Genomic DNA, 26421 nt, shown 5'->3' on the forward strand with positions numbered 1-26421 from the left:
TTTGCTGTGTCAATCTCTCTCTCCCCCCATGTCCTGTCAACCTAATGGTATGTTTGGGCTTGTTCTGCCTGTATCTAATAAAGGCAAACAAAGCCCCAAAACTATCGTTAAAATAAATAAATAATAATTGAAAGTCCGGTATTCAAAATGTACTTTGCCATCAAAACCTACTTATTACTGGCTACCAAAGGTAAAAGTACTCACTATGCAGAATGTAAGTTTCCAGTTGTATAAAAGTCCTTTACTATAACTTATAGCAGGGGTTCCCAACATGTGGGGCGCGACACCTCAGGAGGGGTCGCCAAAATATTTTGGGGGGGGGGTCCCCAAATTATTTTCAACTTTTCTTTTCTGCGACTGAATGGCTGGTAAATGGAAATGAAGAGTTTACACAGTACACATACTGTACATGCATAAACTATCCTTAATGATTATATCTGGTTTCAGTATTCATTTATGATATATTTTCTCTATTATTAAGGTTATTTTTGCAGTCAGTTTGTATTGGGGGTGGGGAGGAGGGGCGGGGGTCACGAGACATGGCCAAAGCATTTCCGGGGGTCCCCAGCCAAAAACGTTGAGAACCCCCAACTTATAGTGTATGTTTTGTAATAATAATGAAAATCTACAAACTAACTTGTTTTCATGGGTACATTTTCCTATGAGAAGTATTGAAAATTGTAAATGCTGAACAAAGTAAATATACCTCAACATTGTACTTAAGTACAGTCTCTCTCTCTCTCTCTCTCTCTCTCTCTCTCTGCTGACAGTTATAAATAGCATGGCAGAGCGAGTGTGAACAGGTACTGACCTCTTAAACACGCCACATGACAAGGTCCCACACACCATGCCAGTGATGCCCCCCCGACACACACACACAGTACATACAGTGTACTGGTAGCGAACAGCCGCACGTGCATACACAGCAGTGCCAGCGCTTCAGCACGGCCTCAAACAAACACCCACCGTGCTCCCCCACTCTGCTAGACACTTGTGAGTGGCACGAGGGAGGGTCCTCGCTTTGAAAGCCGATTGTAAGCCGACAGGCCCCAGACGCACACGCACACACTTGCACGTGCACTTGCGCGCGCACGCACGCACGCACGCACGCACGCACGCACGCACGCACAGGAAGAGACATGGGCACACAAACAACACCATGAGCTCAAGGACACTTCGACATGTGGACAGGAGGAACTGGGATTCGAACCGCCGACCGACAGATCAATGGACGACCTGCTCTACCTCCTGAGCCAAAGCAGCCACACACTGTGTAGAACAGTCTATTAACCACTTGAACCCCAGCATTTACATTATGGGAGGAACATTAGCCAAACATATAGCCTAACTACAAGCTCACAACACTCCGATCACGTTAGTCCAAGTCAGGGCTGCCATATTTCAGAAAATGTCAAGAGTGAGACTCTAGTGTCTTAATGTGTTCGACGCCGTCCGAAGGGTGGCGGCGAAAAAAATTGGCTTTTTTTAATGTCAATTTGGCCCGTTTTAACGTTGATATTTAACCTTAACACTGATGTCTTCACCTCCATGCCAGCTGCTCTCCCTGCACTGACAGCCTCCTCATGCTTAAAGTAGAAATGAAAAAGATATCTACCTATCTATCTATGCTCCTCAGACCCAGCCAGCCAGCCACACACATAGTGCTCAGACCCAGCCAGCCAGCAAGCCACACACATAGTGCTCAGACCCAGCCAGCCAGCAAGACACACACATAGTGCTCAGACCCAGCCAGCCAGCAAGCCACACACATAGTGCTCAGACCCAGCCAGCCACACACATAGCTCCGTAAGGGAGTGGTTGCACCACTCAAAAGATCTTCAAAAAACTGAAGAGGCTACTGGAGATTGGAGAACCTGATTTGGACATGATCTGATGCAGGACAATGTCACTATGACAGAAAGAGAAGATGGGTCTGGCCACATTCATTCACCCCATAATCTCAATGGAAATTGGGGAATATGTCAGAAAACTGGAATGTGGGAAAATTCCTTATTTTTACATTTTCTTAGTTCAAACACATCTGTGGGCTCTCTCTCTATGAAGAGAAACAAGTCGCGATGCGGCCCCTCCCCCTTCACTTCACTTCACTCACACACACACACACACACACACACACACACAGACACACACACACACACACACACACACACGACTTTGTCCCTATAATCTGCACGGGCTATGGCACCGTTCCACTTCCTCATATCACGCAAGAGACGCCACACACCAGTATAGAAGAGAGATAGTCACAGGTCACTTACTCACTTGTTGTAACTTGTGGGGGCTATATTGTCTTCCATGAAAAATATTTCGAAGCGATGTTAAACTCCGCATGGCTCATTTCCATGCGTCACACAGTCAGGGACCCTGCTGAGGTCCACTGTTTACCCTCCTGCATATATCAGCGCTGCATGCAGATGGGCTATTTTACCGTATGTGAGGACGCACACATGAGCGTGCGTTATTACGCGGCGGAGCCGCAGAGAAAATTTTTATTTATCATTATAATGCGTGTGAAATGGCATGTGTGGCGTGGTGCGTGGTAAAGGGTTAAATTGCGTGACTGTCACACTCAAAGGGTGAGACATGGCAGCTCTGGTCCAAGTATAGTTTTGTGTTGCCAGACTGTTGCCTCTCACAATTTTCAAATGCTTCCATCATACAGTCTGGAGCAATGGAAGTACTATCATGAGGAAAATATAAAGCACAAGTGGAGACTCCTCCCCACTTCCGTTTCATCTTTACAGTCGCGCACATTTATCCTAATATAAATAGAAATCATCTAAGCATAGGTTGCTGCTTAGCTATTTACAATTCCAGAAATCTGTTTCGTCTTTACAGTCGTGCACATTTAATCTATAAATAGAAATCATCTAAGCATATAGAGCGTCGCAGTCCTGCCCCCTTTCAGAACAACGAGTGGCCCAGGAAATGATTCTCCATTAATTTTCTCCATAGGCTTTTCAAAACGTATTATTTAAAGACCTTTTAAGCGTCGTACGAAGCCAACTCGAGTCGTGACAAATCATGACAACAAACACAATATTTTGGACCAAACAAATAATTACTAAGAAGAAAAAGAAAAAAAGTGATTTTTCTCTACTTTCAAATTCTTTGTTTGGTCCAAAACATTGTTTATTGTCATAATTTGTCATGACAAGAATTGGCTTTGTCCACAGCGTAAACGTCTTTAAAGGGGGGATGTCACGGCCCTCGGGAGCTAATAATGCTATTAAAATTAGCGTCTTGGATTATGACATCAGGTCGGGATCGCACAATTTGACCAATGAAATTGATCTTGTATCTGGGCTAAGGGCAGAGCGCCTCTGGGCTCTGCGAGTTAGCAGTCCTGGTGGCTATCAACTCATGCTAGTGGTTTTGGTGTCAGACTTAGCTTCATAATGGTTCATAATGGTTGAAAAAAAAAAAAAAAAAATGTCGAAAATATTCGTTACAATGACATTGAGTTGACGTGTAAGTTTCAGGGTATACTATTACATAGTCGCAATTCCGCGTGACGCGTTCCATGCCCCCGGGCCCATCCGCTCTGTAACGCCGCTAACATACCGTCAACCACGGCCAGATTCAGCGGGCCATCCAGTCCTCTGTACCCGACGTCATGGTGCTTCTACCCGGGGCACTGCATGCAGCCTAGCCGGCTCAAGTAACCTGTTACCTGACCGCTCTCTCTCTCTCTCTCTCTCTCTCTCTCACACACACACACACACTGACACACACACACACACACACACAGTCACACGCACACACACACACACACACACACACACACACACACACACACACACACACACACACACACACACACACACACACACACACACACACACACACACACACACACACACACACACACACACACCGATATGGGGGGGCGGGACCTCTCTCTCTCTCTCTCTCTCTCTCACACACACACACACACACACACACACACACACACACACACTCACACACACACACACACACACACTCTTCGCGGCTATACGTGCATGGATCTTATGGATCTTTTACAAAACGCACATTTCTTTGTGCGTTTGGGCCTTTCAGCCACACGCAAACGGCGTTTTTGGCCACTCAAACGGAGGTTTTGGAAACGGATAAATAAGTGGAGATTTTCGAAAATATTTGTTTCAGTGGAGCTGTGTAGTCATGCGAAACGGAGCTTTTGAGAAACGATGATGTCACCGCTTATTAGCGCATATCATTTTTACTATAATTAGGTGAGAAATGCAGTTTGTGCCTGCATGGAAACTACACAGATATCTATCCGATTGTTCATGTTTCAATAATAAATATATCAACTAGTCCAGTGCGGACTGGTCATTTCATTTGTATTGGTGCAGAGTGCAAAGCACAAGTTGCACAACCGATTGTTTTAATTCAAAGTGGTATATATATTCTGTGAAATGTGTATCGTCATTCCGTGTATACAAGCTCCAAGTGTTGTGTCCACAACTCACATGCAGCGCGTTGTGAGCTTGCAGATCGTCGGTGCCCCACTCGCCATGAATCCAAGCAGAGGTCCTCACAAGTAGGCCTATAGGTAAAACACTGCCAGTCTGCAGCACAATGGCCCGTTGTGCAAAGATGTTGAGATTTTACTTGTGCGATATTCAGATAGTCTACAACCGATTGTTATAATTCAAAGTGTTATATATTCCGTGAAGTTTATATTTTCATTTGGTGTACAAGTCATGTTTTTAATATGCCTTTATCAAATGATAGAGAGATAAGCCATGCAGCCCATTGACTGCATGTCACTCTGCCTATACATGCTGACAATGTGCGCACGTTGTATTAGCCTACATTATAACGTGACATTTATTATACAGCTCGAAAATATAGCCTCTCTACAAGCTCACAACTGGTTGTGGACACTTCTATAGGTCTGACTCTATTAATTTCTGTACCAAGTCGCCAGAGCAATGGTTATGTGTCTATCATTTTTTAATTATATGGAGAGAAAAGTCGAGAGTCGGGATCTGGAGATTGCTGACAGACAATGAAAGAAACATATACTTCCACTCACAATTTAGGTGGCTTTAGGTGGTACTTATTCCTTCATTAAAAAATATGATTGGCACCTCATAAGTGTAAATATAAAATCCAATATAATATAGCCTACAATTGAAACCTGCTACTGCAGTGATTTTATCCTGTGTTCAATGCGTTGCTGCGTTTGTGTGTGGACATATATCTCTGTCGTATGGCCAGGGATTTTTTCCAAAACGGAGGACGAAAATATCCGTTTTGCAAAAGATCCATGCACGTATAGCCTGGGCCTCAGAAGGCATGTGATGTCTTCGTCTAATGAAACGATCATCTCATTAATCATTGACATAGCGTTATTTAGGCTATAATGATCAACTTGTATGGGTGATCATTTTATGTATATCAAATATTATATTAACTCAAGGTAATTAATGCTACAGCTCTGAATATAAATGTCGGAACTGGTATAAAATGGAGAATAAGTCTGTTGCAGTGTTGCGCGCTGAAAACCAGAACAGGTACGCTCGCCCCTTTTCCAACTCACCCCCACGAAAAGTGAATAGCGGTCGCCCCGGGATTTCGAAAAGTGAAGGCTGCTTGCCCCAAAGCCATGAATAGCTCGCTCCCAAAGTGTGGTTATCTCGCCCCACAGCGTGGATATCTCGCCCCAAAGCACGAATATCTCGCCCCATGTTTATTTCATGTTTATTTCACCTTATTTCTCATATTAGAACCTTTAGAATCAATGTTGTTTGTCAAAGGAGAACATTTAGAACCAGTTTGTTGTTGTTGGTCAAATGAAAATGATGCATGGTACCCAGGGGGCAAACCACCCTTTTTTTAGGAAACCTGCATTTGCCATGACCTCAAAGGTTGTCCACCAGAAATAATATCTCATAGGATCACAACCTATATGGACAACCCGGTCAATTTCTTTTGCTGGAAATCAGAAAATATAGGTTTGGCAGTAACTTCTGAACCAGATGAGCTAGAAATGCAAACTTGGTGTCTATTTCATGGTTTCTGACCATGAGAGACTCAATGGAATACCTATTTTTTATTATTGGGTGTGTCTGGACCCTTATTGTGCATATTTACAAGATGGTGCCTACCCGAAACGTGAAACGTGAAAAAGAAAAGAGACATTGTCTCTTTTCTTTTGCAGCCATATTGACAATATGCAAGCTCAAGGATATATGTCCCTTCTGGGCCATACATTAGCCAATGGATTAATATTGCTTGTGTTTGCCAAAACAGTCAACACTCATGGTAGAAATCATGGTAAAGCACAATTTCGATATTATTAATTTTGACAATTTAGATATTATTTCTGGTGGACAACCTTTGAGGTCATGGCAAATGCAGGTTTCCTAAAAAAAGGGTGGTTTGCCCCCTGGGTACCATGCATCATTTTCATTTGACCACCAACAACAAACTGGTTCTAAATGTTCTCCTTTGACAAACAACATTGATTCTAAAGGTTCTAATATGAGAAATAAGGTAAAATAAACATGAAATAAACATGGGGCGAGATATTCGTGCTTTGGGGCGAGATATCCACGCTGTGGGGCGAGATAACCACACTTTGGGAGCGAGCTATTCATGGCTTTGGGGCAAGCCTTCACTTTTCGAAATCCCAGGGCGACCGCTCTTCACTTTTCGTGGGGGTGAGTTGGAAAAGGGGCGAGCGTACCTGTTCTGGTTTTCAGTGCGCAACACTGCAACAGACGTATTCTCCATTTTACACCAGTTCCGACATTTATATTCAGAGCTGTAGCATTAATTACCTTGAGTTAATATAATATTTGATATACATAAAATGATCACCCATACAAGTTGATCAGTATAGCCTAAACAACGCTATGTCAATGATTAATGAGATGATCGTTTCATTAGACGAAGACATCACATGCCTTCTGAGGCCCAGGCTATACGTGCATGGATCTTTTGCAAAACGGATATTTTCGTCCTCCGTTTTAGAAAAAATCCCTGGCCATACGACAGAGATATATGTCCACACACAAACGCAGCAACGCATTGAACACAGGATAAAATCACTGCAGTAGCAGGTTTCAATTGTAGGCTATATTATATTGGATTTTATATTTACACTTATGAGGTGCCAATCATATTTTTTAATGAAGGAATAAGTACCACCTAAAGCCACCTAAATTGTGAGTGGAAGTATATGTTTCTTTCATTGTCTGTCAGCAATCTCCAGATCCCGACTCTCGACTTTTCTCTCCATATAATTAAAAAATGATAGACACTTTACCATTGCTCTGGCGACTTGGTACAGAAATTAATAGCAGAGTCAGACCTATAGAAGTGTCCACAACCAGTTGTGAGCTTGCAGAGAGGCTATATTTTCGAGCTGTATAATAAATGTCACGTTATAATGTAGGCTAATACAACGTGCGCACATTGTCAGCATGTAGGCAGAGTGACATGCAGTCAATGGGCTGCATGGCTTATCTCTCTATCATTTGATAAAGGCATATTAAAAACATGACTTGTACACCAAATGAAAATATAAACTTCACGGAATATATAACACTTTGAATTATAACAATCGGTTGTAGACTATCTGAATATCGCACAAGTAAAATCTCAACACTTTGCACAACGGGCCATTGTGCTGCAGACTGGCAGTGTTTTACCTATACTTGTGAAGACCTCTGCTTGGATTCATGGCGAGTGGGGCACCGACGATCTGCAAGCTCAACGCGCTGCATGTGAGTTGTGGACACAACACTTGGAGCTTGTATACACGGAATGACGATACACATTTCACAGAATATATACCACTTTGAATTAAAACAATCGGTTGTGCAACTTGTGCTTTGCACTCGGCACCAATACAAATGAAATGACCAGTCCGCACTGGACTAGTTGATATATTTATTATTGGATGCAGCAGAGCAGAGCCTTTGCTCGCTGCAGTTGATGCAACATATGATAAGTTGTTAACAGTGATATATACTGATACTGTGATATACCGATATATGTTGTCGCGCTGTGATGCGTTTTATTATTAGTATTAGAGAGAGAGAGAGATACGGAGGGAGAGACTGGCGGTAAGGCAGTCCATATGCGCGCTGAAGGCTGATGCAAGACGCAGTGTGTGAGACGTGAGTGTGTGTGTGTGTGTGTGTGTGTGTGTGTGTGTGTGTGTTGTCGCTGCTCCCTGGTGATCGCTGATCAGATAGGCTATACAACACTATACAGCAACTGGCCTAATCATTAGAGAGACAGAGTGTGTGTGTGTGTGTGTGTGTGTGTGTGTGTGAGTGAGAGAGAGAGAGAGAGAGAGAGAGAGAGTCGAGAGAGGGAGAGAGGGCTCAGGTTAGCCCGGCGCTGTAGCGCTAGACAGGCAGTGGTACTGGTAGTGGTAACCTCATGTGAAGCTCCAGGGCTCCAGCACGGAGCCCTGTTCAGCACTTAGCCGTGTTTGAGGCCATGTCAGCGGGGGGAGACGGGGAGAGCATGGAACTCGTCACGCGAAAAAAAGAAAACGCAACAGTTTACCGTAAAACTTACACGTCAACTCAATGTCATTGTAACGAAGATTTCCGACCGATTTTTTTTTTTTTTATGATAATTTCACCTAGTATGACGCAGAAAGTTACCTCAAAACAGGTAGCCTTTAGTGCGCTAGCCACTCAGCTTGACTATATGCTAGGTCACGTCAGAGCCTGAGATATAGTCACGTGTCGTTTAAAATCGTTTTCATTCAGACCACGTGATGTTCCTTATCAGCAACGTTAATCTCGGGCCGTGACATCCCCCCTTTAAATAAATACTTTCTGAAAAGTCTATGAGAAAATTTAATGGGGATTTCTTTTCCGGGTCTCTCGAGGGGGCGGGACTGCGACACTCTATAGGCCCTCATTTATCAATGGAGTGTAAAATCTGCCTCAAATTCAAGCGTTTTGGAGTACGCTCACGTCGGCACAGCATTTATGAAGTGATCGCAAACAGCTGATCCTTGCTTAATTTCATTCCTAGCATTGATAAATGTGACGGCTGAAATCAATCTGGCACGCCTCGTCCTCGTTTTTGCGACATGAACAACTGCAATACGACCAAATAATGTATGGAAACCATACATGATGGTGAGCCAATAAAAAAAGTTTCCCCCGGTCGCCTCGCTACCCCCCCCCCAAATCCTAGTGTTGATTGCTAGTTCTGTTCACCTGTGTATTGGTATCCCTGCTAGTGTATAGATGTTATGGTGTTCTGTGTTTCCAGTGAATAAATCAGTGTTAATTTGACCTGCTCTCCTGTCTGTCTGTTCTGCACTTGGGTCCCACTTGAGTCCCACCGTGACACCCTCAAGGACCACCTTATTCTATACAACTGCAGGTTCAATACAACTACAACTGGTGGACATGTGGTCATGATGCGCGCAAGCACGCACGCACACGCACATAGACAGACAGAGAGAGGTGTGGGCTGAACAGGGGTTTAGGTATCTTCGCCTGTTAATCTGGCCCATTGATAAGACCCACTGAGCTGCTTTATGCTCTCCCGCAGCGCAGCGCCACACACACACACACACACACACACACAGACACACAAACACTCTTTAATTACTATACTTGTGAGGACATCAACCACTTTTAATAAAATGTTGTCATTTTTGACCGCAAGCCTAAAGCCAAAAAATTGCCAGGAGAACATCCATTTCTCACATTCTACTACACTTGTGGGGACATCACAAGCATAGCGCACGCACGCACGCACACACGCACACACACACACAATGCGTGCCTGACAAATGTTATTAATTCATCTTCCTGATGGACAATGCAAAAGCCACCGAATGAAGTAATAATCATAAAAACACATCATGCGACAGTAAGGCTAGCAACTAACGATTATGTTCAAAGTCGATTATATTTTCAATTATTCAATCAATCTTTGCGATTGGTTCAAACCATAAGGAGCTGTTACTGTAAGCTCCTACCTTTGTCTGTTATCTCTCCTATGGTACCACATCAATACAGCACAGAATTGTGGACAATAAAATCTTATTCAACGACAACAAAATAAACAAGCACACAATAAGTCCTGGGTCAGAGAGGCTAAATCTCATCAAATGGTGGTCTGTGGCTCAAATGCAGAGTAAACTAGAACTGCACTCTGTCGAGTGCATACTTGCTTGTTGCACACTAGTAGGCCATAAATGGCCAACTAGTGCGCAAGCAGAGCGCGCATGTAATCTTTTCGCCCGCTGTAAACTGCCAAATTTCAGTATCTCTGTGAAGGAACGTTTGAAATGATTAATGTTTAGATGTAATTATTTGCTACCTACTATACATGTAATCATTTAGTATTAAGTATGATTCTAGTTTCTATCTATATAAGAAATACTGTTTTATTGTTGTAGATATATTCTGGATCCATTTTTTGTTTTTCAGAGACAAATAAATCATTTATATGTGTTGAAAAAAAAAGGTATATAAACTGAATTAAAATATGTTATACAGTATACTTTTTCTGTAAACGGTGGAATCTCAATATCTCTGTGAAGGAACATTTGAAATGTGTAATTATTAGGTGTAACTATTTACTACCTATCTAATTTATGTATGTAAACGCCTATAAAAAAAAGTATATAAACTGAATTAAAAATGTAATTTTAATTTTAAATCTATTTCATGTTAGACTATAGTGATATTAATACTAAATCATGGTCAGAGTAATATGTGTCTCTAACTTCAATTTCTATAATAATACTTTCACATTTGTTAAAATATACATGATCTAAAATATTTCCGTAATCTGTAGTTGGATTTGTATTTAATTGTTTAAAGCCTAATTTTGACATGTAGGTCTTTATACTTCTTTCTATCTCAGTATTATGGTCTTCATTGAAATCTCCTATTATCAAAATTGCAGAAGTCGGAGATGATATGTACTGTATCATGTATTCGAGAAATGTGTTTAATTTTGAAAGGTCTGTTTTAGGTGATCTGTACATAAGAATGATATATAGATTTTTATCTTTTACATGTATACATATATGTTCTACTTTCTCTAATATCCTGCTTTCAGTTGGAATTCTTTCAATGGAAATATCTTCTTTTATAGCAAACATAACTCCCCCACCTATATCTTTTTCTCTGTCATTCCTCATTGTATTGTAATTCGTGTTCGTTGTTTTTAATTTAAAAGTAATGTTATTATTTTTCTTTAAGTGTGTTTCAGTAAAAGCTATTAGATCCAACATTTCGAGTTGGGAATCTGAGTTTATATCTTCTAAATGTGGTAGATAACCTCTGACGTTCAATAATCCAATATTTAATGAATGTTTTAATGGTAATTGAGTTATTTTACGTATATGTGACCAGTGCCAGTAATTTGAACCACAAGTCGCCAACTCTGTTATGTCACTATAGGACCAAATAGATTATTTCTTTTTTTTTGGTGTTTTTCGTTTTTAGCCACATTAAAACAGTTGGAATGTTAAAGAATGTTTTTATTCCATCAGAAAGTCGTTTTAGTGTCATTAAGTCGTTGTATTTACATTGCAAAAATGTCTCTATAAGTACAGTTTATTTGCCGTATTTTGGGGGTGTGAACATTCCTGCACGTATTTACATAGAGTCGTTTCGATTGGCCATAGCTATCTTTGTTCTCCAGTTACAGTAGCCGTGTGTTTGTGACAATAGTCAATAAATAGCCTACAACATCAGCATTTTTGTTAACTTGATATGATGCTGTTGGATGTTGTAATAAAAGTATAAATTAACTGATTTACCCGTCGTCCACTGAAGAAAAAGTTGCTGTTTGTTTGTGGTCTCCACACGGACCACACGCATTCTGACGATTGTCTTAGTTGTAAATCCATTCTTCTGCCCTTTATTTCAGTGCACATGTTTAGCACTGTTTTAATCTCTGTAACTTTATTACCGTTGGATGCAGCTGCCTGATGATCAATAGCCTACATGAATTAATAACATCGTGCGTGATCGCGCGTCGCGGTAAAATCCGTCTTTTATATAATTTGATCCATCCATGACATCCATGCGTGATCGCGCGTCGCGGTGAAATCCGTCTTTAATATAATTTGATCAATCTGTGACATTGTTGTTCAAATATTGAATGAGAAGACATAGTGTAGTACTTCAAAGTGGAAGCATCATAACACACGTCTAAGGTATTTTTTCCCCTGACTTTCTGTTGGTAAGGTTTTGACTCTTTCACATCAGTGCACGGCTGATTCAAGCCATGCATTTAGGGGTAAAAAGGTACCTTTGTACATATTAATAATGTAATGTAAACATACAGCATTTTTAAATTTAGCAATTAAAAGCATGGGTCTAAAACTACAAGTAACTCCATGGAATAAATTATAGCCTACTTGCAGTGTTAGCGGCAAGTAGTTTTACTCTACATGTAATTATTTGAAAACTCAATTAGCCTACTAGTTATTTTTTAGATTGTATTATTACAAAACATACACTAAACAACGTCCGTCCTATATTTCTATATTGCAATATTGATACATTATCATCTCTATTTATTCTTATTCTAAGAGTTCTAGATGACCTTCTGGCTTCTTTTACTAAGTGTCCACTCAAGTCATTCTGTGCAGTTGACAGTGTGGAGTGGTTAGAGGATGGGGGGAGTGTTTATGCAAGTATCTAGGGGTGGAGACAAGTGACCATTGTCACACCCATTCCTTGGCTCAGAGATGCTAAATAATTTGAAATCTTAGAACGGCTAATTCTGTACTTTGGTGTTTACAGTTAAACAAGTTTCAAATGGTCATATCTTCTTCATTTCCCCCCCAATTTCAATGAGCAATACATCATATGAAAGGTTACAGTGTGCAGTTTCATAATATGTAAAGAACTGAAAAATGACCATGGCCCCCTTGTGTATTAAACCACTGGCACTGGTCACATATTAGGATTTTCAAGAGGTGATTGTCGTAATCGTATCATTTCTCTCTCTACATTCTTATCTACTTTGATCTTCGTAGGATTAAAGTCAAGTATATATAGATCTTTTATCCTTTTTACTCTGCTGAATGCTACATAGGCTTGTCCCGGGTTAAAATGTGAGCCCTTCATAGATACGACAATCTCTTGTATAGTTAAACCTTGGACCTTATGAATAGTTAATCCCCAAGCTAATGTCAACGGGAATTGAAATCTATTTGTTGATCCTGTTTTTCTGCCTCCATGGAAAATGATAGCTTCATGTCTGTAAATTGGAACTGCTTCTGGATATTTTTTATAGGTACTATTAGCCTTCGCATTAAGACCAACATATTTGTCTTGGAATTTAACGAGTATTACTGTAACATACGTGCTGTTTTTCCCAAAGTCAATATACTCAACAAATCCTCTGATACCGTTGACTAATCCATCAGATACCATTACATTAGTAGTCAACATCACTTGTGCACCAATTGCTATACTGAGTGTAGTTGGTAAACCTCCTGTTTGTGATAGTTTCCTATTTGTGCAATCCAGATCAAATAGTCGTGTGTCTTTATCTTTTCTACTATCTTCTGCCTTTATATGATAAATAGTAATATTCAATTTTTCAAGTTTGTAGTTATTGTGTTCATCGACAGATTTATTCTCTGCAAACACATGAAGTGCATCTTCTGGGTAATTATCAGCATTAGCATTTATTTCTCTTGATTGTAACTGTTGGATATCCTCATCTGTTATTTTTCCTTCTCTGACTCGATTCAACATTACAGCAAAGTTCAAATCATCTTTCTGGCGCATTACTTCATTAAGTTCCAACAATTTAAATGAATCCCATCCATTACCACATATATTTGCAATTGCATTACTTGTACCTTGAAAGATGTATTTTTGCATTACTGGTGGTAATTGGAATAGATCTCCAACAGCTAAAATAGATACATTGCCAAATTGTTCTTGTACCTTTGAGCCATTTTCCATAACATTTGTGCCTTTAATTTGACTCAATCGTTTATGTACTTGGAGAAAAATGTCTGCACCAATCATAGAAATTTCATCTATAATTAATAATTGCAGATTTTGTAAGGAATTTTCTAGTAATGCTACCTTTTCTTGATTCAGTGGTAAGAAAGAATTTCCAAATCTCGATGATTTTAAAGATAAAGCTGAATGGAGTGTCACACCTCTAATATTGAAAGCTGCTATTCCCGTTGATGCCGTAATCATAGAAATAGTGTCATCAGGTTGTATGAAGTTGGCTGTTTTGAATAATCTCATGCAGTCGTAATGGATCAGTTTAATAAGATGACTCTTTCCTACCCCACCTGATCCACTAAGGAATATTATAACTTAGTTTTTGCATATATAATTATATACTTAGATATATATTTAATTTTGCAAACCACACTAATATTAATAATTATGGTAACATTTTTGACACGTTGTGACTTTTATACATTCCAGAATCATAATGTTGTATTACATACGTCATTACTGAGAGCAGTTATACAATATCTATATACGTATATAGGCATATACTATATACGTATATCTATATACTCTATACTCTATACTGTATAAAGTGTGTAGTTGTAAGTTGATTAGCGGTATTCTGTGATCGGCCTGGTCCAAAAACCGTGACAGCAAAAAAACCGTTCCGCCATTTCAGGACCCCCCCAGAAAAACATCAAATCTGTGCCCGTATTGCTGGACCAATGATGACGAAATGACCATATTTCTTACGTCATCATTTAGAGCTAGTCATACACATACGTGTATGACTAGCTCTAAATGATGACGTAAGAAATACGTGTATGACCAGCTCTAAATGATGACGTAAGAGATATGGTCATTTCGTCATCATTGGTCCAGCAATACGGGCACAGATTTGATGTTTTTCTGGGGGGGTCCTGAAATGGCGGAACGGCTGTCACGACAAATGGACCAGGCCGATCACATTACTTGCGCGCTCTGCTTGCGCAAGTAATAATGGGCCTTGATGTGAAAAAGATTGAAAACCACTGCTATAAGAAATAGAATGGGTGAAATCACAAAAAGACAAGCACAAACCTCTCTGACGTGAATGTTCTCCAGCTGGGCCTCGGCCTCGCGCGCCACCATGCTGATGACCCCTGATGACCTCTGAGCGCCGGACCGGACACCGTGCCCTCCTTGGCCCTGGCCCTGACCTCCTGGTAACAATTTTAACAATTAATTTTAAAAGCGTTTCCATTCCAAGCCAATAGCCTAAGGCAGGGGTATTAAACTGTTGGCCCTAGCGGGCCAAATGCGGCCCGCAGGGCACCCCTTGTGGCCCCTAGAAGAATAACTTTTAGGGCTAATGAAAGTTATAGGTATGGTGTGTGCGATATGAAGTGTGAGATTACCATAATGACAGTAATCCTTAATCATATAGAAAAATGAGACAGACTCCAGTCACTTTAGACTAGAGCAGGGGTTCTCAACCGACCCCTCAAGTTCTCAAGTTGAATACCCCTGGCCTAAGGTGACACGATAATCACGATAATCTTTGCCACAATAATGGTGACATGTAACTTTTATATACAGTATGCCTACCTCCTTGCAGCATCTCCAGCAGCCTCTGAATGCTCTCGTCCCGGACCCCCAGCGTCTGCTTCTGGGTGTCCATCCTCATCTCCATCTCCTCCAGGGTCCTCCGCAGCAGGTACATCTCCTTGGCCTGACGCTCATGCTCCGACTCCAGCCGCAGGTAGCTCTCCTCAGAGGGGTCCTGGTGTGGACAGAGAAGGTAGCTCTCCTCAGAGGGGTCCTGGTGTGGACAGAGAAGGTAGCTCTCCTCAGAGGGGTCCTGGTGTGGACAGAGAAGGTAGCTCTCCTCAGAGGGGTCCTGGTGTGGACAGAGAAGGCTGTCACTGTTGCCACATTTAAGTTGACCATTACATTGTCATCTACGTATATATGCATGCAAGTATAAAAAGAAATGACTGATGATGTATAATTTTATACTTTTAAAACAAAATCAAATAGCTGAATTCTGCTATTTCTGCTATGTTTGAGGGGCACTAGCCCCTCAAACACAGGTTTAATGTTGGTCAAAACACCATTGACAATGGACATAGTTTAATGTTTGTTTTGTCTCCAACACAAACATTAAATGCCATTAACAAAATTTGTTTGCATGGTGTTGTGTGCAGGCGCCCCACACTTTGTCTTTCTTTTATCTGTATTGTACTGTGTTTTTGTATGGACATGGTGTTGGGTGCCTGCACATAGGCACACATGGCATCAACGCATGGTGTTGTGTGCAGGCGCCCTACACTTTGTCTTTCTTTTATCTGTTGTACTGTGTTTTTGTATGGACGTGGTGATGGGTGCCTGCACACGTGCACACATGGCATCAACGCATGGTGTTGTGTGCAGGCGCCCTACACTCTGTCTTTCTTTTATCATTCACTTTTTAAGAGCCTGCCCAGGGACTACAGATGAAATGTAGCTTTGGCTAACTCTGGCCAATTTACATTGATGTGAAAACTGACATGTTGATTAATGAGCTTTGTCCCTGTCAAATAAATAAATAAATAAAAATAAAATAACTCCCGATGATGTCACGTGCATACCCTCTATTGTACCCTCTATTGTACATAGCCCTTCTCTAAATCCCACCCAAAAAGCGATTGTCCAATGCCAATCCAAATAGTTTAGCAGCTGTTGCTATGCAGGTCAAGCTTTCGCCACCTCATAGCTGTCAATGTTATTTTGCATGGCTGTGTTGTTGAACATATAAACGGCTTAACGTCGAGAAAGTGACACGACTGACCCACCCAGGTGATGGCAATAATACTAATGAACATAGTCTTAACGTGCAACATGAAAACTCCTGTCGGATGGTCTTAAAAGTAGATTTCTCCCTCTGTCATCCTCGTATTTCTAGTTTATTTAAATAATGTCATGCAAATTTGTCCAGTGCATAGCCTACTGCAGGCCTGGTTAACTAGATTTAGAAGACTTTTTTTTTTTAATATATTTTTTATCCCACGATTTTGTAACCCATTTTTCACCCCTGTGTCAATTATCTAATGTGATCCTGGGATCTAGACAGAGGCCCTCATTTATCAATAGAGTGTAAAATCTGCCACAAATTCGAGTGCAGGTTTCGTAGTACACCCACGTCGCCACAGCATTTATAAAGTGATCGCAAACAGCTGATCATTCCTTACTTTCGTTCTGACGTTAATAAATGTGACGGCTGAAATCTATCGGGCACGCGCTCATTTTTGCGACATGAACACCTGCCTTACGTCCTGGAAACCATGGTTACAAGAAAGAAAATGTTTCCCTCGCTGGACTTGCTGCCCCAGCTCTCTCATACACACAGACGCACGTACACGCAACTTGCAACTTGTTGTATCTTAAATAAATAAACCTGCATGAATTAAATAAAGCTGTAGGTCTGTTTCTCCTCTCGCTTCGCTTTCCCCTTGCTGCCCGCCTCACCCCCCCGCACGCACGCACGCACGCACATTATCGGAATTTGCAAGCAACTGTCACTGTGTGTTGTTAGTTGTATATTAAATTATTAAAGTATTTTTAATTTAATATACAACAAGATATATTAGTGAACGAAAACCTGTGAACCATGAATTAAATAACAAATAGGAGCGCGCGCGCGCACACGCGCACACGCACACACGCGCACACGCACACACGCACACACGCACACACACACACACACACACACACACACACACACACACACACACACACACACACACACACACACACACACACACACACGCTGCTGTTTTGACTGCTCCTCCTGTCTCCTGTCTGTCTGTGACACCGTGACCAACTGACCATGCACGTTCGACAGTCTATTTAGATTGCCTCGCAGTCACTATCGCTGCAGTGGCCATGGGCAGTCAACTGTCAATATATGAATGTGCAGCTAAAACCGTAGCCCATGTGGCTGGCACTGGTGGAGTGATATACCATGGTATACCTATCTATCTCCGATGCGTTTCCCACTTGCGCTGGCACGGTACATTTGGCATTCGAGCGACGCGTTGGGTTTATTAAACGAGGAGGAGATTGCACATACCGTAACTCCAGAAAGACATTGGCCTGCTGTAGATTAGGCTACAGTATATAGGCTACCCATGCATGTTAATTGGGACTCTCCGCTGCAGCATTGCACTATAGGCTATACTTTCCACCGTCATGGAAATATTCCAGCAGACAGCCCAAATCCTTGCATGTATGCGCTCATGCAAAACACTGTTTAAATGGCTTAAATCAAGCGTGATTTTAATTGTAAAGTTGGAAAGCTCCTACAAATTTCATATGACACAAAGACACATCTTGTAGGTCTATTCCTTTTTTCTTTTCTTTACATGTAGCCCATATACATACAGTTTTATATTAACATTTTAGGAGTGAATACATATGTTTCGATGCCTTTGGCAGCCTCTCAGCTGGTCAAACAATGCTGCTCCGCCGTTCTAAGACAGAAAAACAAGTGAGGACAAAGCGTACGCCAGCTGCCGAGCAGACATGAGTTTTGAACGTTGTCAAGTTCAATTTCAAGCTTTGCCGGAAATGTTAAATGCCGAAAATGTCGGTAATTTCGGCGTGCACCCATATTTTGGCGTACGCACGGTTGATAAATGAGTCCAAGTTTACCTTCCTTTACACCTGACAGGGAGTTTCCCTGGTTGGACGTAGCGTGTGGAAGGAACACGTTATTCCAAACAGTTCCTTTCCCCTCCATCAGGTGCCCCGGCTGGCCAGGGGGAGGCCAGCAGTTTAGGATTTATATTATGTATTTGTAACATGGACCTAAAAACTGATACCAGCAGTTGGTGCCTTATGAATTACCAAAGTCTTATGGACAAACTGACTTTTTTGTTAAAACACAATCAGTGCCGGAAGTCCTTCAAAATAGGAGCTCTGGGGTGCCAGAGCTCCTATGGCCTTTTACTCTGAAACCCACAACCCGGAAACAATCCGCGAAATAAGTGTGCTTTATTAAATTAATTGTGTTTGCACTTTCGTTGTGTTGCTGCTTGCAGCATATATACTTAATACTGAATGGGTTTAGCTGGTTGTGGTGTGTATCTACCCGGACAGGGGAGGATGTCTCACCGTCTGACAGTATAAATGCCGAAACGCGTTCGTTGTGTTGCTGCTTGCAGCATACCTTCCCATGTAAAGATGAAACAAGATAGTTGGAGTTGTGCGTGCTTCTTCCTTTTGAGGAGGCAGTTTAGAGACCAGGATTACTGCATGTTTTTTGTGAGGGTACCCTATAGGGGACACGGGGAGAACATGCAAACTCCACACAGAAAGGCCCTTTCGCCAACCCCAACGCCGCCAGCATCCACAGCGTCCCGAGCGGGAATCGAACCCAGGACCTTCTAGCTGTGAGGCGACAGCACTACCAACTGTGCCACAGTGCCCCGATTTAAAAGACATTTTGATGCTCTTGCTACGATTATTTATATCAGGGGTGGGCAACTGGCGGCCTGGGGGCCACATGCGGCTTATATAGTGATTTCAGCCGTTACAATTTCAAACCAGTTTTAATTACTTCATGACTCGTATTAAATGACTAGTACTTAATGACTAGTATTAAAATGTTATTGTCTTTTTGTGTCCAATGTAGTTACGTTAACAGTTCATAAAAGGTTACTTTTCAGGATTCCAATTCAAATATGGCAAAGAATTATTCAGGTTTTCAATTCAAATATAGCAAAAATAGCCGATCTACAAGCTCAAAACGTTTTGAGCTTGTAGATCGGCTATTTTTACTACGACAGTAACATGCACTGTGGCCCCTCTGGAGTGAGTGTGGTAAATGGTGCATTTATATAGCGCCTTTATCCAAGGCGCTTTACAGAGATTGTGCATTACATTCACCCATTCACACACACATTCATACACCGATGGCAGCAGAAACCATGCAAGGCACCAACTAGCACATCGGGAGCAATTAGGGGTTCAGTGTCTTGCTCAAGGACACTTCGACAGTAACTCTGGGGGAGCCCGAGTTCGAACTGGCAACCTTACGGTTAACATCCAGGGACTCTACCCCTGAGCCACCGCTATATATTGGCCCTCGCCATCGTCAAAGTTGCCCACCCCTGATTTATATGGAGAAATCTAACGTGCCTATTAGACAAGGACGCGTTGGGGAGGGACTTAGCGAAGGGCTAATTGAGCGATCCTGTAACAATAGTGACAGACCTACCTGCGGAGGGGGTGAGGAGGAGGAGGGGAAGCCGTCGCACCCGAGCACCTGGCAGGGCACCTGGCAGGGACTGCGTGGGAGGCCGGGGGTAGTGGCAGGGCCTCCTCCTCCTCCTGGACTCTGACCCAGGCTGTAGAGGTGCTGCTGGTGCTGGCCAGGGCTGTTCCTGCTAGGCCCGGGGTGGAGGGTGTTGTTGCCTGCAACAAGGTTATTAGAGTTTTAACTTTAAGTTGTTAATTTTTAAATGGAGTATTTGTCTACAATAAAATATTCACACATTTCAGTTTCAACGTACCGTAGACCAAATGTTTATAAGAATTTGCAAAGATAGCTCATCGACAAACGTGTTGCGGTATGCCGTGTTGCGAGCTTATACAGTAGATAAACAAACATCGTAATATCCTCAAAGTCCGTAGACTTGGCTGGCAAACGTTTTACGTCATGAGTGCTCCAAAAACAATCCCATAGATTTGGCTGCCATATGACAAATAATCTTCAAAATCCATGCATTGGAGGGGCTAGCACCCTCTAAAAATGAGAGTACTTTTCTCACCACTGACCTTGGTTGCCCGGGCTGAGTCTCTGCGTGATGGCTCCACCATAACCGGGGCTGTGGATGATGACGTCTGCGTGCTGCTGGTGCTGCTGCCTGGGATTGTAAGTGTTAGACGGGCTAGCACAGGGGCTGCTGTGTCTGGCGGTGGTGGTGGTGGTGGGGGGCCCGGGGCTGTGATGACGATGATGATGGCTGGTGGGGCCTGGGGGGCCATGAGGGCCGACAGGGCTGTGTCCAGGGCTGGAGGAGGGGGGCTCTCCGTCTCCCCTGTGGTGGTGGTGGTCCTGCTGGTTCACATGGTGGTCCCTGTTGTAGGAGCCAGCGGAGCTCTCCTGTTGATGCTGCTGCTGCAGGTGGCTGTTCATCTCCCTGTGAGCCCTCAGCTCTTCCTGCAGTTCCTGCATCGTCAATGGAAGGTGCTATAGAGAGAGGGGGGAACACACGGCAGTGTTAATTTTGACGACTAAAACAATGACGAAAAAATGTTACCTACCTTTTTTCACCGACTAACTAAATAAAAACGAAGCTATGATGACTAAGACTAAATATATTGATAAGTTCGTCAACAAATAAAAACTAGACTAAAATGCTAGGGTGGGACTAGTGGAGAAGAGATCCAGTAGAACTAAAAGTAATGTTATGTTTGGTTGTGCTCGGGTGTTGCGCTCTGAAAATTGCAGATCTACAAACTCACATGTTGTGAGCTTGTATATCTATTTTCAGCATGCAACCAACTACCAAGTGTAGAATCAGCCATGACGGCCAGTCAAAATCCATTTTTGGCGACAAAATAACAAAATTCGACAACATTTCCTGTCAAAATCAACACAAATGCAGAGCCGGCATTCACACACAAATAACACAACACGTGATATATTAACCCATCAAATACATATCATTTTGGGGGTCCTTGACAAAAGGTTTGAGCACCACTGACAGAGAAATAGAAACCTGTTTAGAAGACATTTGTAGCCATTTGTATAGCCTTTGTGTCTTCCCTATGTAGAAACCAGTGTTGGGCATCGTTACTTTCTAAAGTAACGTCGTTAGGTTACTAGATTACTGCCCATGAAAATAATCCCTTACCGTTACAGATTACCTTCTGAGAAAAGTAACAAGTTAGATTATTTTCCGTTATTTTCCGTTACCAGACAATTAAAACCCATTTTTAATGCTTGCGCAGGTTGTTTACATTGTAGGCTATTAGGCTACTGCCTACCGTCATTGCGCCGCATTATTACGGCCCTAATTAACTCTATGGTTAAAAACGAGAATGATACACACCATGAACTGACCATAGACAATATCCCCTTTACAGCTCTCTCTTTATTAACGAATATAATTCGCCACAATCGCCAGTCTATACACGTAGGACTGGACAGAAAGGCTGTTGCGCTGCGCTCCAACCAGCCAACAGCGCACACAGATGCCCTCTCCACGGCGCGCACCGCGGCGCATGACACCACCACAACCGTGGACCCACGTATGAACTAGATAGTTTATAAGAAATGGCACGGCGGCCATCCGTGCAGGCAGTGACAGACAGTAACGGAATGAGAATCCTGTAACCTGTTATATTGGGGGGGGGGGGGGGGGGGGGGGGGGGGCATTGATGATGAATGTTACTATTAAACTTAAACAATTCATTAAACTAGTACTCACCTAATGACGCAGCCACGGAGGATCTACCATGTATAACGTAATTCCAAAGTGTTTAGCCTACATTGTTTAAGTCAAAGACGCATGCGGTTTTTACTTTGGCTTAAAGCATGTTGTTATTATTATTCCGCATAGAGTATAGTCCACCACCACCACCGGTACTGTCATAGTAGCTGGCTACAACCGAAACAACTTCCTCTTCCTCTTCAAAATAAAAGCTACTTGTAACAATACTTTTATTTCTTAAGTGAACTTACAGGATGTAGTAGACGCAGGATGTATAGTAGGCTACTATGCGCTGCGCATTGGGGCTTGGGAAGATAAATCACACAGATATGAAGGCAGGAGAAATAGACTCCGGGCAGTCGGGGCTTTATTCTTTTTAAATCTTGCACACAAAATGAACAGGGACACATTATAGTAACGGGACTACTTTTTTGGAAAAGTAACTAAGTAACTAACTACTAAATTGCAAAACTAACTAGTTAGTTTATTCCGTTACCAATAAAAGTAGTCCCTTACATAACGCCGTTATTAATAGCGCCGTTACACCCAACACTGGTAGAAACAAAGGAGAATCTGTGTGTCTCCATAGGGAGTATAGGGAGCTGGTCATCAAAGTATTGGCTTAGGAATGAGACAAAAACTAAAAAGGTCTCCATGGGTTGGTTTGCCTGTAAAATGGTCTGTCTGGGTATGTTGCTGGCAGTTGCACACACTGTCCATACGAGGGCGACATTTCACATTCACAAAAACAGACCATGTAAAGATCATGTAAATTGTAAAGTGTGACTAGGGGAGGTGAACTGTGATTACAGTGATGTAGACACATAACTCACTGAAATAAATGAAAACCATCTCAATATCCCTCAAAATAAACTGCACATTATGGAGAACATGATGCCAAACACTACCGAATAAACTCCGCCTCATGAGAATTCCTGTGAATGTCATAACACAACACATCTTTCTTTGCTTTTCAACCAAAATGTGTTGACATGTGCTGCACGTAACGTTTCACATTACACAAGACTCACTCCCCAATTTATACTGGTCTGACAATTCCTCACCCCCCTAGCACACCTCTTTCCTTGTATTGCTTTTTGTGTCGCCTTTCTGATAAATGTTAATTATACAATGCAGATAGTGTTGCACGGTTACTAATATATTTGTGCATTTATTTGCATTTATCGTCGCTGTAGGACCTCATATGTCCAAAACCGTAACTTTTTAAGGATTCAAATTTAAAAAAAAATGCGTAGTAGCAGATCCACAAGGTCGAAACACAGCACAGCACGCTTCAAGCTTGTAGATCTGCTACTTTTTATGTGACGCTGTAGTGGGATCAAGCAGGGCATTCATTTTTGAAAACACCACAAAAAGTTAGAAGATGGAGATAAGAACCCGACAGCAAAGAAATATTTATGTTATCCACATTATTGACCAATTCACCTTATTGTTTGTGACTAGGGTTCATGCCATTTAAAGGGATAGTTCACACCCAAAATTTGTTCTATCGATTACTCATTACTTTTTTTCTTTCTTTGTCGCATTCCTAAATCAATACTTTGATGACCAGCAGTGGTTGCAAATTGAGACACAAAGGAGACTGTGTCTCCATACAAATTTGGCTTGAATTATTTCATCGTGTTTTTATACCACTTTTTACACATGGGTGGCAGTAGCCCTTCACCACAACTGCCCACAACCACCATCTTGCACGTCCTCCACCCCTCATTCCAGCATCACCCTTTTCACATTCAACTGTCTAGTAGTGCAAAACATACTCTCTCCCCATGCCTTCGGCCTGGTGGAGACAAATCACACCCATGGGGGCGCTATCTATATGTGACCAGAAATTCCAGCTTTTCACCAGAGGACAAAAAGTTTTTGTTTTTTTTAAAATGAGTTAATAGCACAGGCTGACTCTTCACATACAAGAGCATGTCTGTGTCAGAGCTGAAATCGACATGTAAAAATGAAATAAATGCTTAAGCATGTAGCTAGGTGTAATGTTAGAGACCACAGAAGTGAACCTTTCAAGCCCGTTTTCTCAACTCGCTGTTTCTCTGAAAGACATTACTCTATAAGCCATATCTCCAAAACTGGTGGGTAAAACTGAACAACCAATGTCAATTTGAAGCTATGATTCCCTGCTTTCATATGACATGAATAAACGAAAATACAAAAAAATCCAAAGTCAAATTTGGTCAGATATGAAGATAGCCTGATGAAGGTCCCGTTCCCTTGACAGTGTGCGGGAGTTCTTTCCTTTTTCAGATTTAGTCGACTAAAGCATTTCAGATGACTAAAGCTGAATGAAAAGTAAATTATTATTTTTGTATGGATATAGTGTTGGGTGCTTGCACATATGCACACATGGCATCAACGCATGGTGTTGTGTGCAGGCACACTATACACTCAGTCTTACTTTTATCTGTATTGTATCGCATTGTATTGTACTGTATGTGTCATTGTATGTTTAGTTTTACTACCATTTTAAGAGCCTGCTCAGGGACTACAGATCATGTAAATTAGCTTATGGCTAACTCTGGCACATTTACATGGAAGTGAAAACTGAAATGTTGATTAATGAGCATTGTCCCTGTCAAATAAATAAATAAATAAAATCAACACTGAAATGCAGGCACATAAGGTGCTGGAAACAACATTATCCTTCCAGGTGTGTGTTTTGTAGCTTAACAGCAGGCTAAATCAGATGTGGATGAGACGCACGCACGGCGAGGCGGAAACCATGGAGACGGAACAGAACTGTACCAACACTGATCTGAGTAGGAGAAGGAATGATGGAAGAAAAATGCTGAGGCTCGTGAAATGAATGAACAATAAAACAAACGAATATCGGGGGGCCCATAAAGTAATACAGTACAGTGGTTCTCAAACCCTACTCACCCAAGAACACCCAAAATTGATATGTAGGCCATTTGGCCACCCCCCCACTCCAACAAAAGAAAATTGCCGATCTACAAACTTGCGGCTCGTCGCAACAGGACCGGGGACTGCCCATTAACTCTGACATTAGTCCGACTACGTGGCTTCACATGCGAATAAGAATAGGGTCAGTAATGAGCGAGTCGGACCAACGTGGACTCGGAACAATGAGCCGTCGGACTAATGACACAGCGCCGTCACAACGTGTCGGTGGTTCAAGCGGTTAATTTGAACTATTATTGTCTTTATACATATCGTCTATTTGAAGACACTGCGGGATGCCAGTCTGCCTCCGCTGTTCGTGACTAACGAGGCGGCAGTGCCAAGGGCACAGAGTTGACATGTAGGAAGAGGAGGGAGGGGGACTGGAGTTGTGAACGTTCATAATCAATGCAACAAGCTAGCACTGAATATCAAGTTAAGAGTGGGTGGACCACCTTCAGTGCATGCGCACGCACACGCACACACACATAGCAAAGAGCCAGAAAGTGCACATGCAAATGTGTGCGCACGAGCATATGAACTCGCTCTCATCAAGCAGATGGCGAGGGGAGAAAATGCTGGTCATATTTGCTGCTGAAGGAAAAGGTGACATTCCTTATGCTAATGCCTGTGTGGTCCGCTGTCATAACAAGCTACCCTCTGGCTGTCTTTAAATGAGAGGGAGGAGAGGAGAGACAGAGGGAGAGGGGGGGAGCAAGACATGGAAACAAGGAATAAAGACGATGACCTATAAAGGTTTGGTGGGAAAAGATTATGGTCAGTGGTATCAGATGAAACAAAAAGCTGAACGAAATAAAGAACTAGTGTAAGACTTAAAAAGTGTACTGGCGATGAGTACAGGAGAGCGGAAAAGAAACATCTAGCGCTCTCCCTGCATGCGTGCGTGCGTGCGTGCAAGCGCGCGCGCGCACGCGCTAATTGGCTGAATAGTTGTAGAGGAAGGACCAACAAATTCATCCATCAGATGGGACTGGCAGTGTGAATTAAGGACAGACCTGCAGGTGAACGAGTGCTGTGGACACCATGGCCGCTCTCAGTCCCAC

At 42.2% G+C, this 26421-nt stretch overlaps 1 protein-coding gene across 1 annotated transcript in view; it reads right to left on the reverse strand.

Annotated features, from left to right (window-relative positions):
• The window catches only part of LOC310861947 (ERC protein 2-like), a gene marked incomplete at both ends in the record, with an annotated part of 338757 nt that overhangs the window by 306472 nt on the left and 5864 nt on the right, over positions 1-26421 (reverse strand). Inside the window, 4 exons of the mRNA XM_083769684.1 lie at positions 15051-15172; positions 15558-15732; positions 20209-20405; positions 20769-21183. Coding sequence (XP_083625810.1) covers positions 15051-15172; positions 15558-15732; positions 20209-20405; positions 20769-21183 — 909 coding nt within the window. The remainder of the gene's footprint in view (positions 1-15050; positions 15173-15557; positions 15733-20208; positions 20406-20768; positions 21184-26421) is intronic.

Source organism: Protomyctophum parallelum (assembly GCF_964188405.1).
Source record: "Protomyctophum parallelum genome assembly, chromosome: 7".
Lineage (NCBI taxonomy): Eukaryota > Metazoa > Chordata > Actinopteri > Myctophiformes > Myctophidae > Protomyctophum > Protomyctophum parallelum.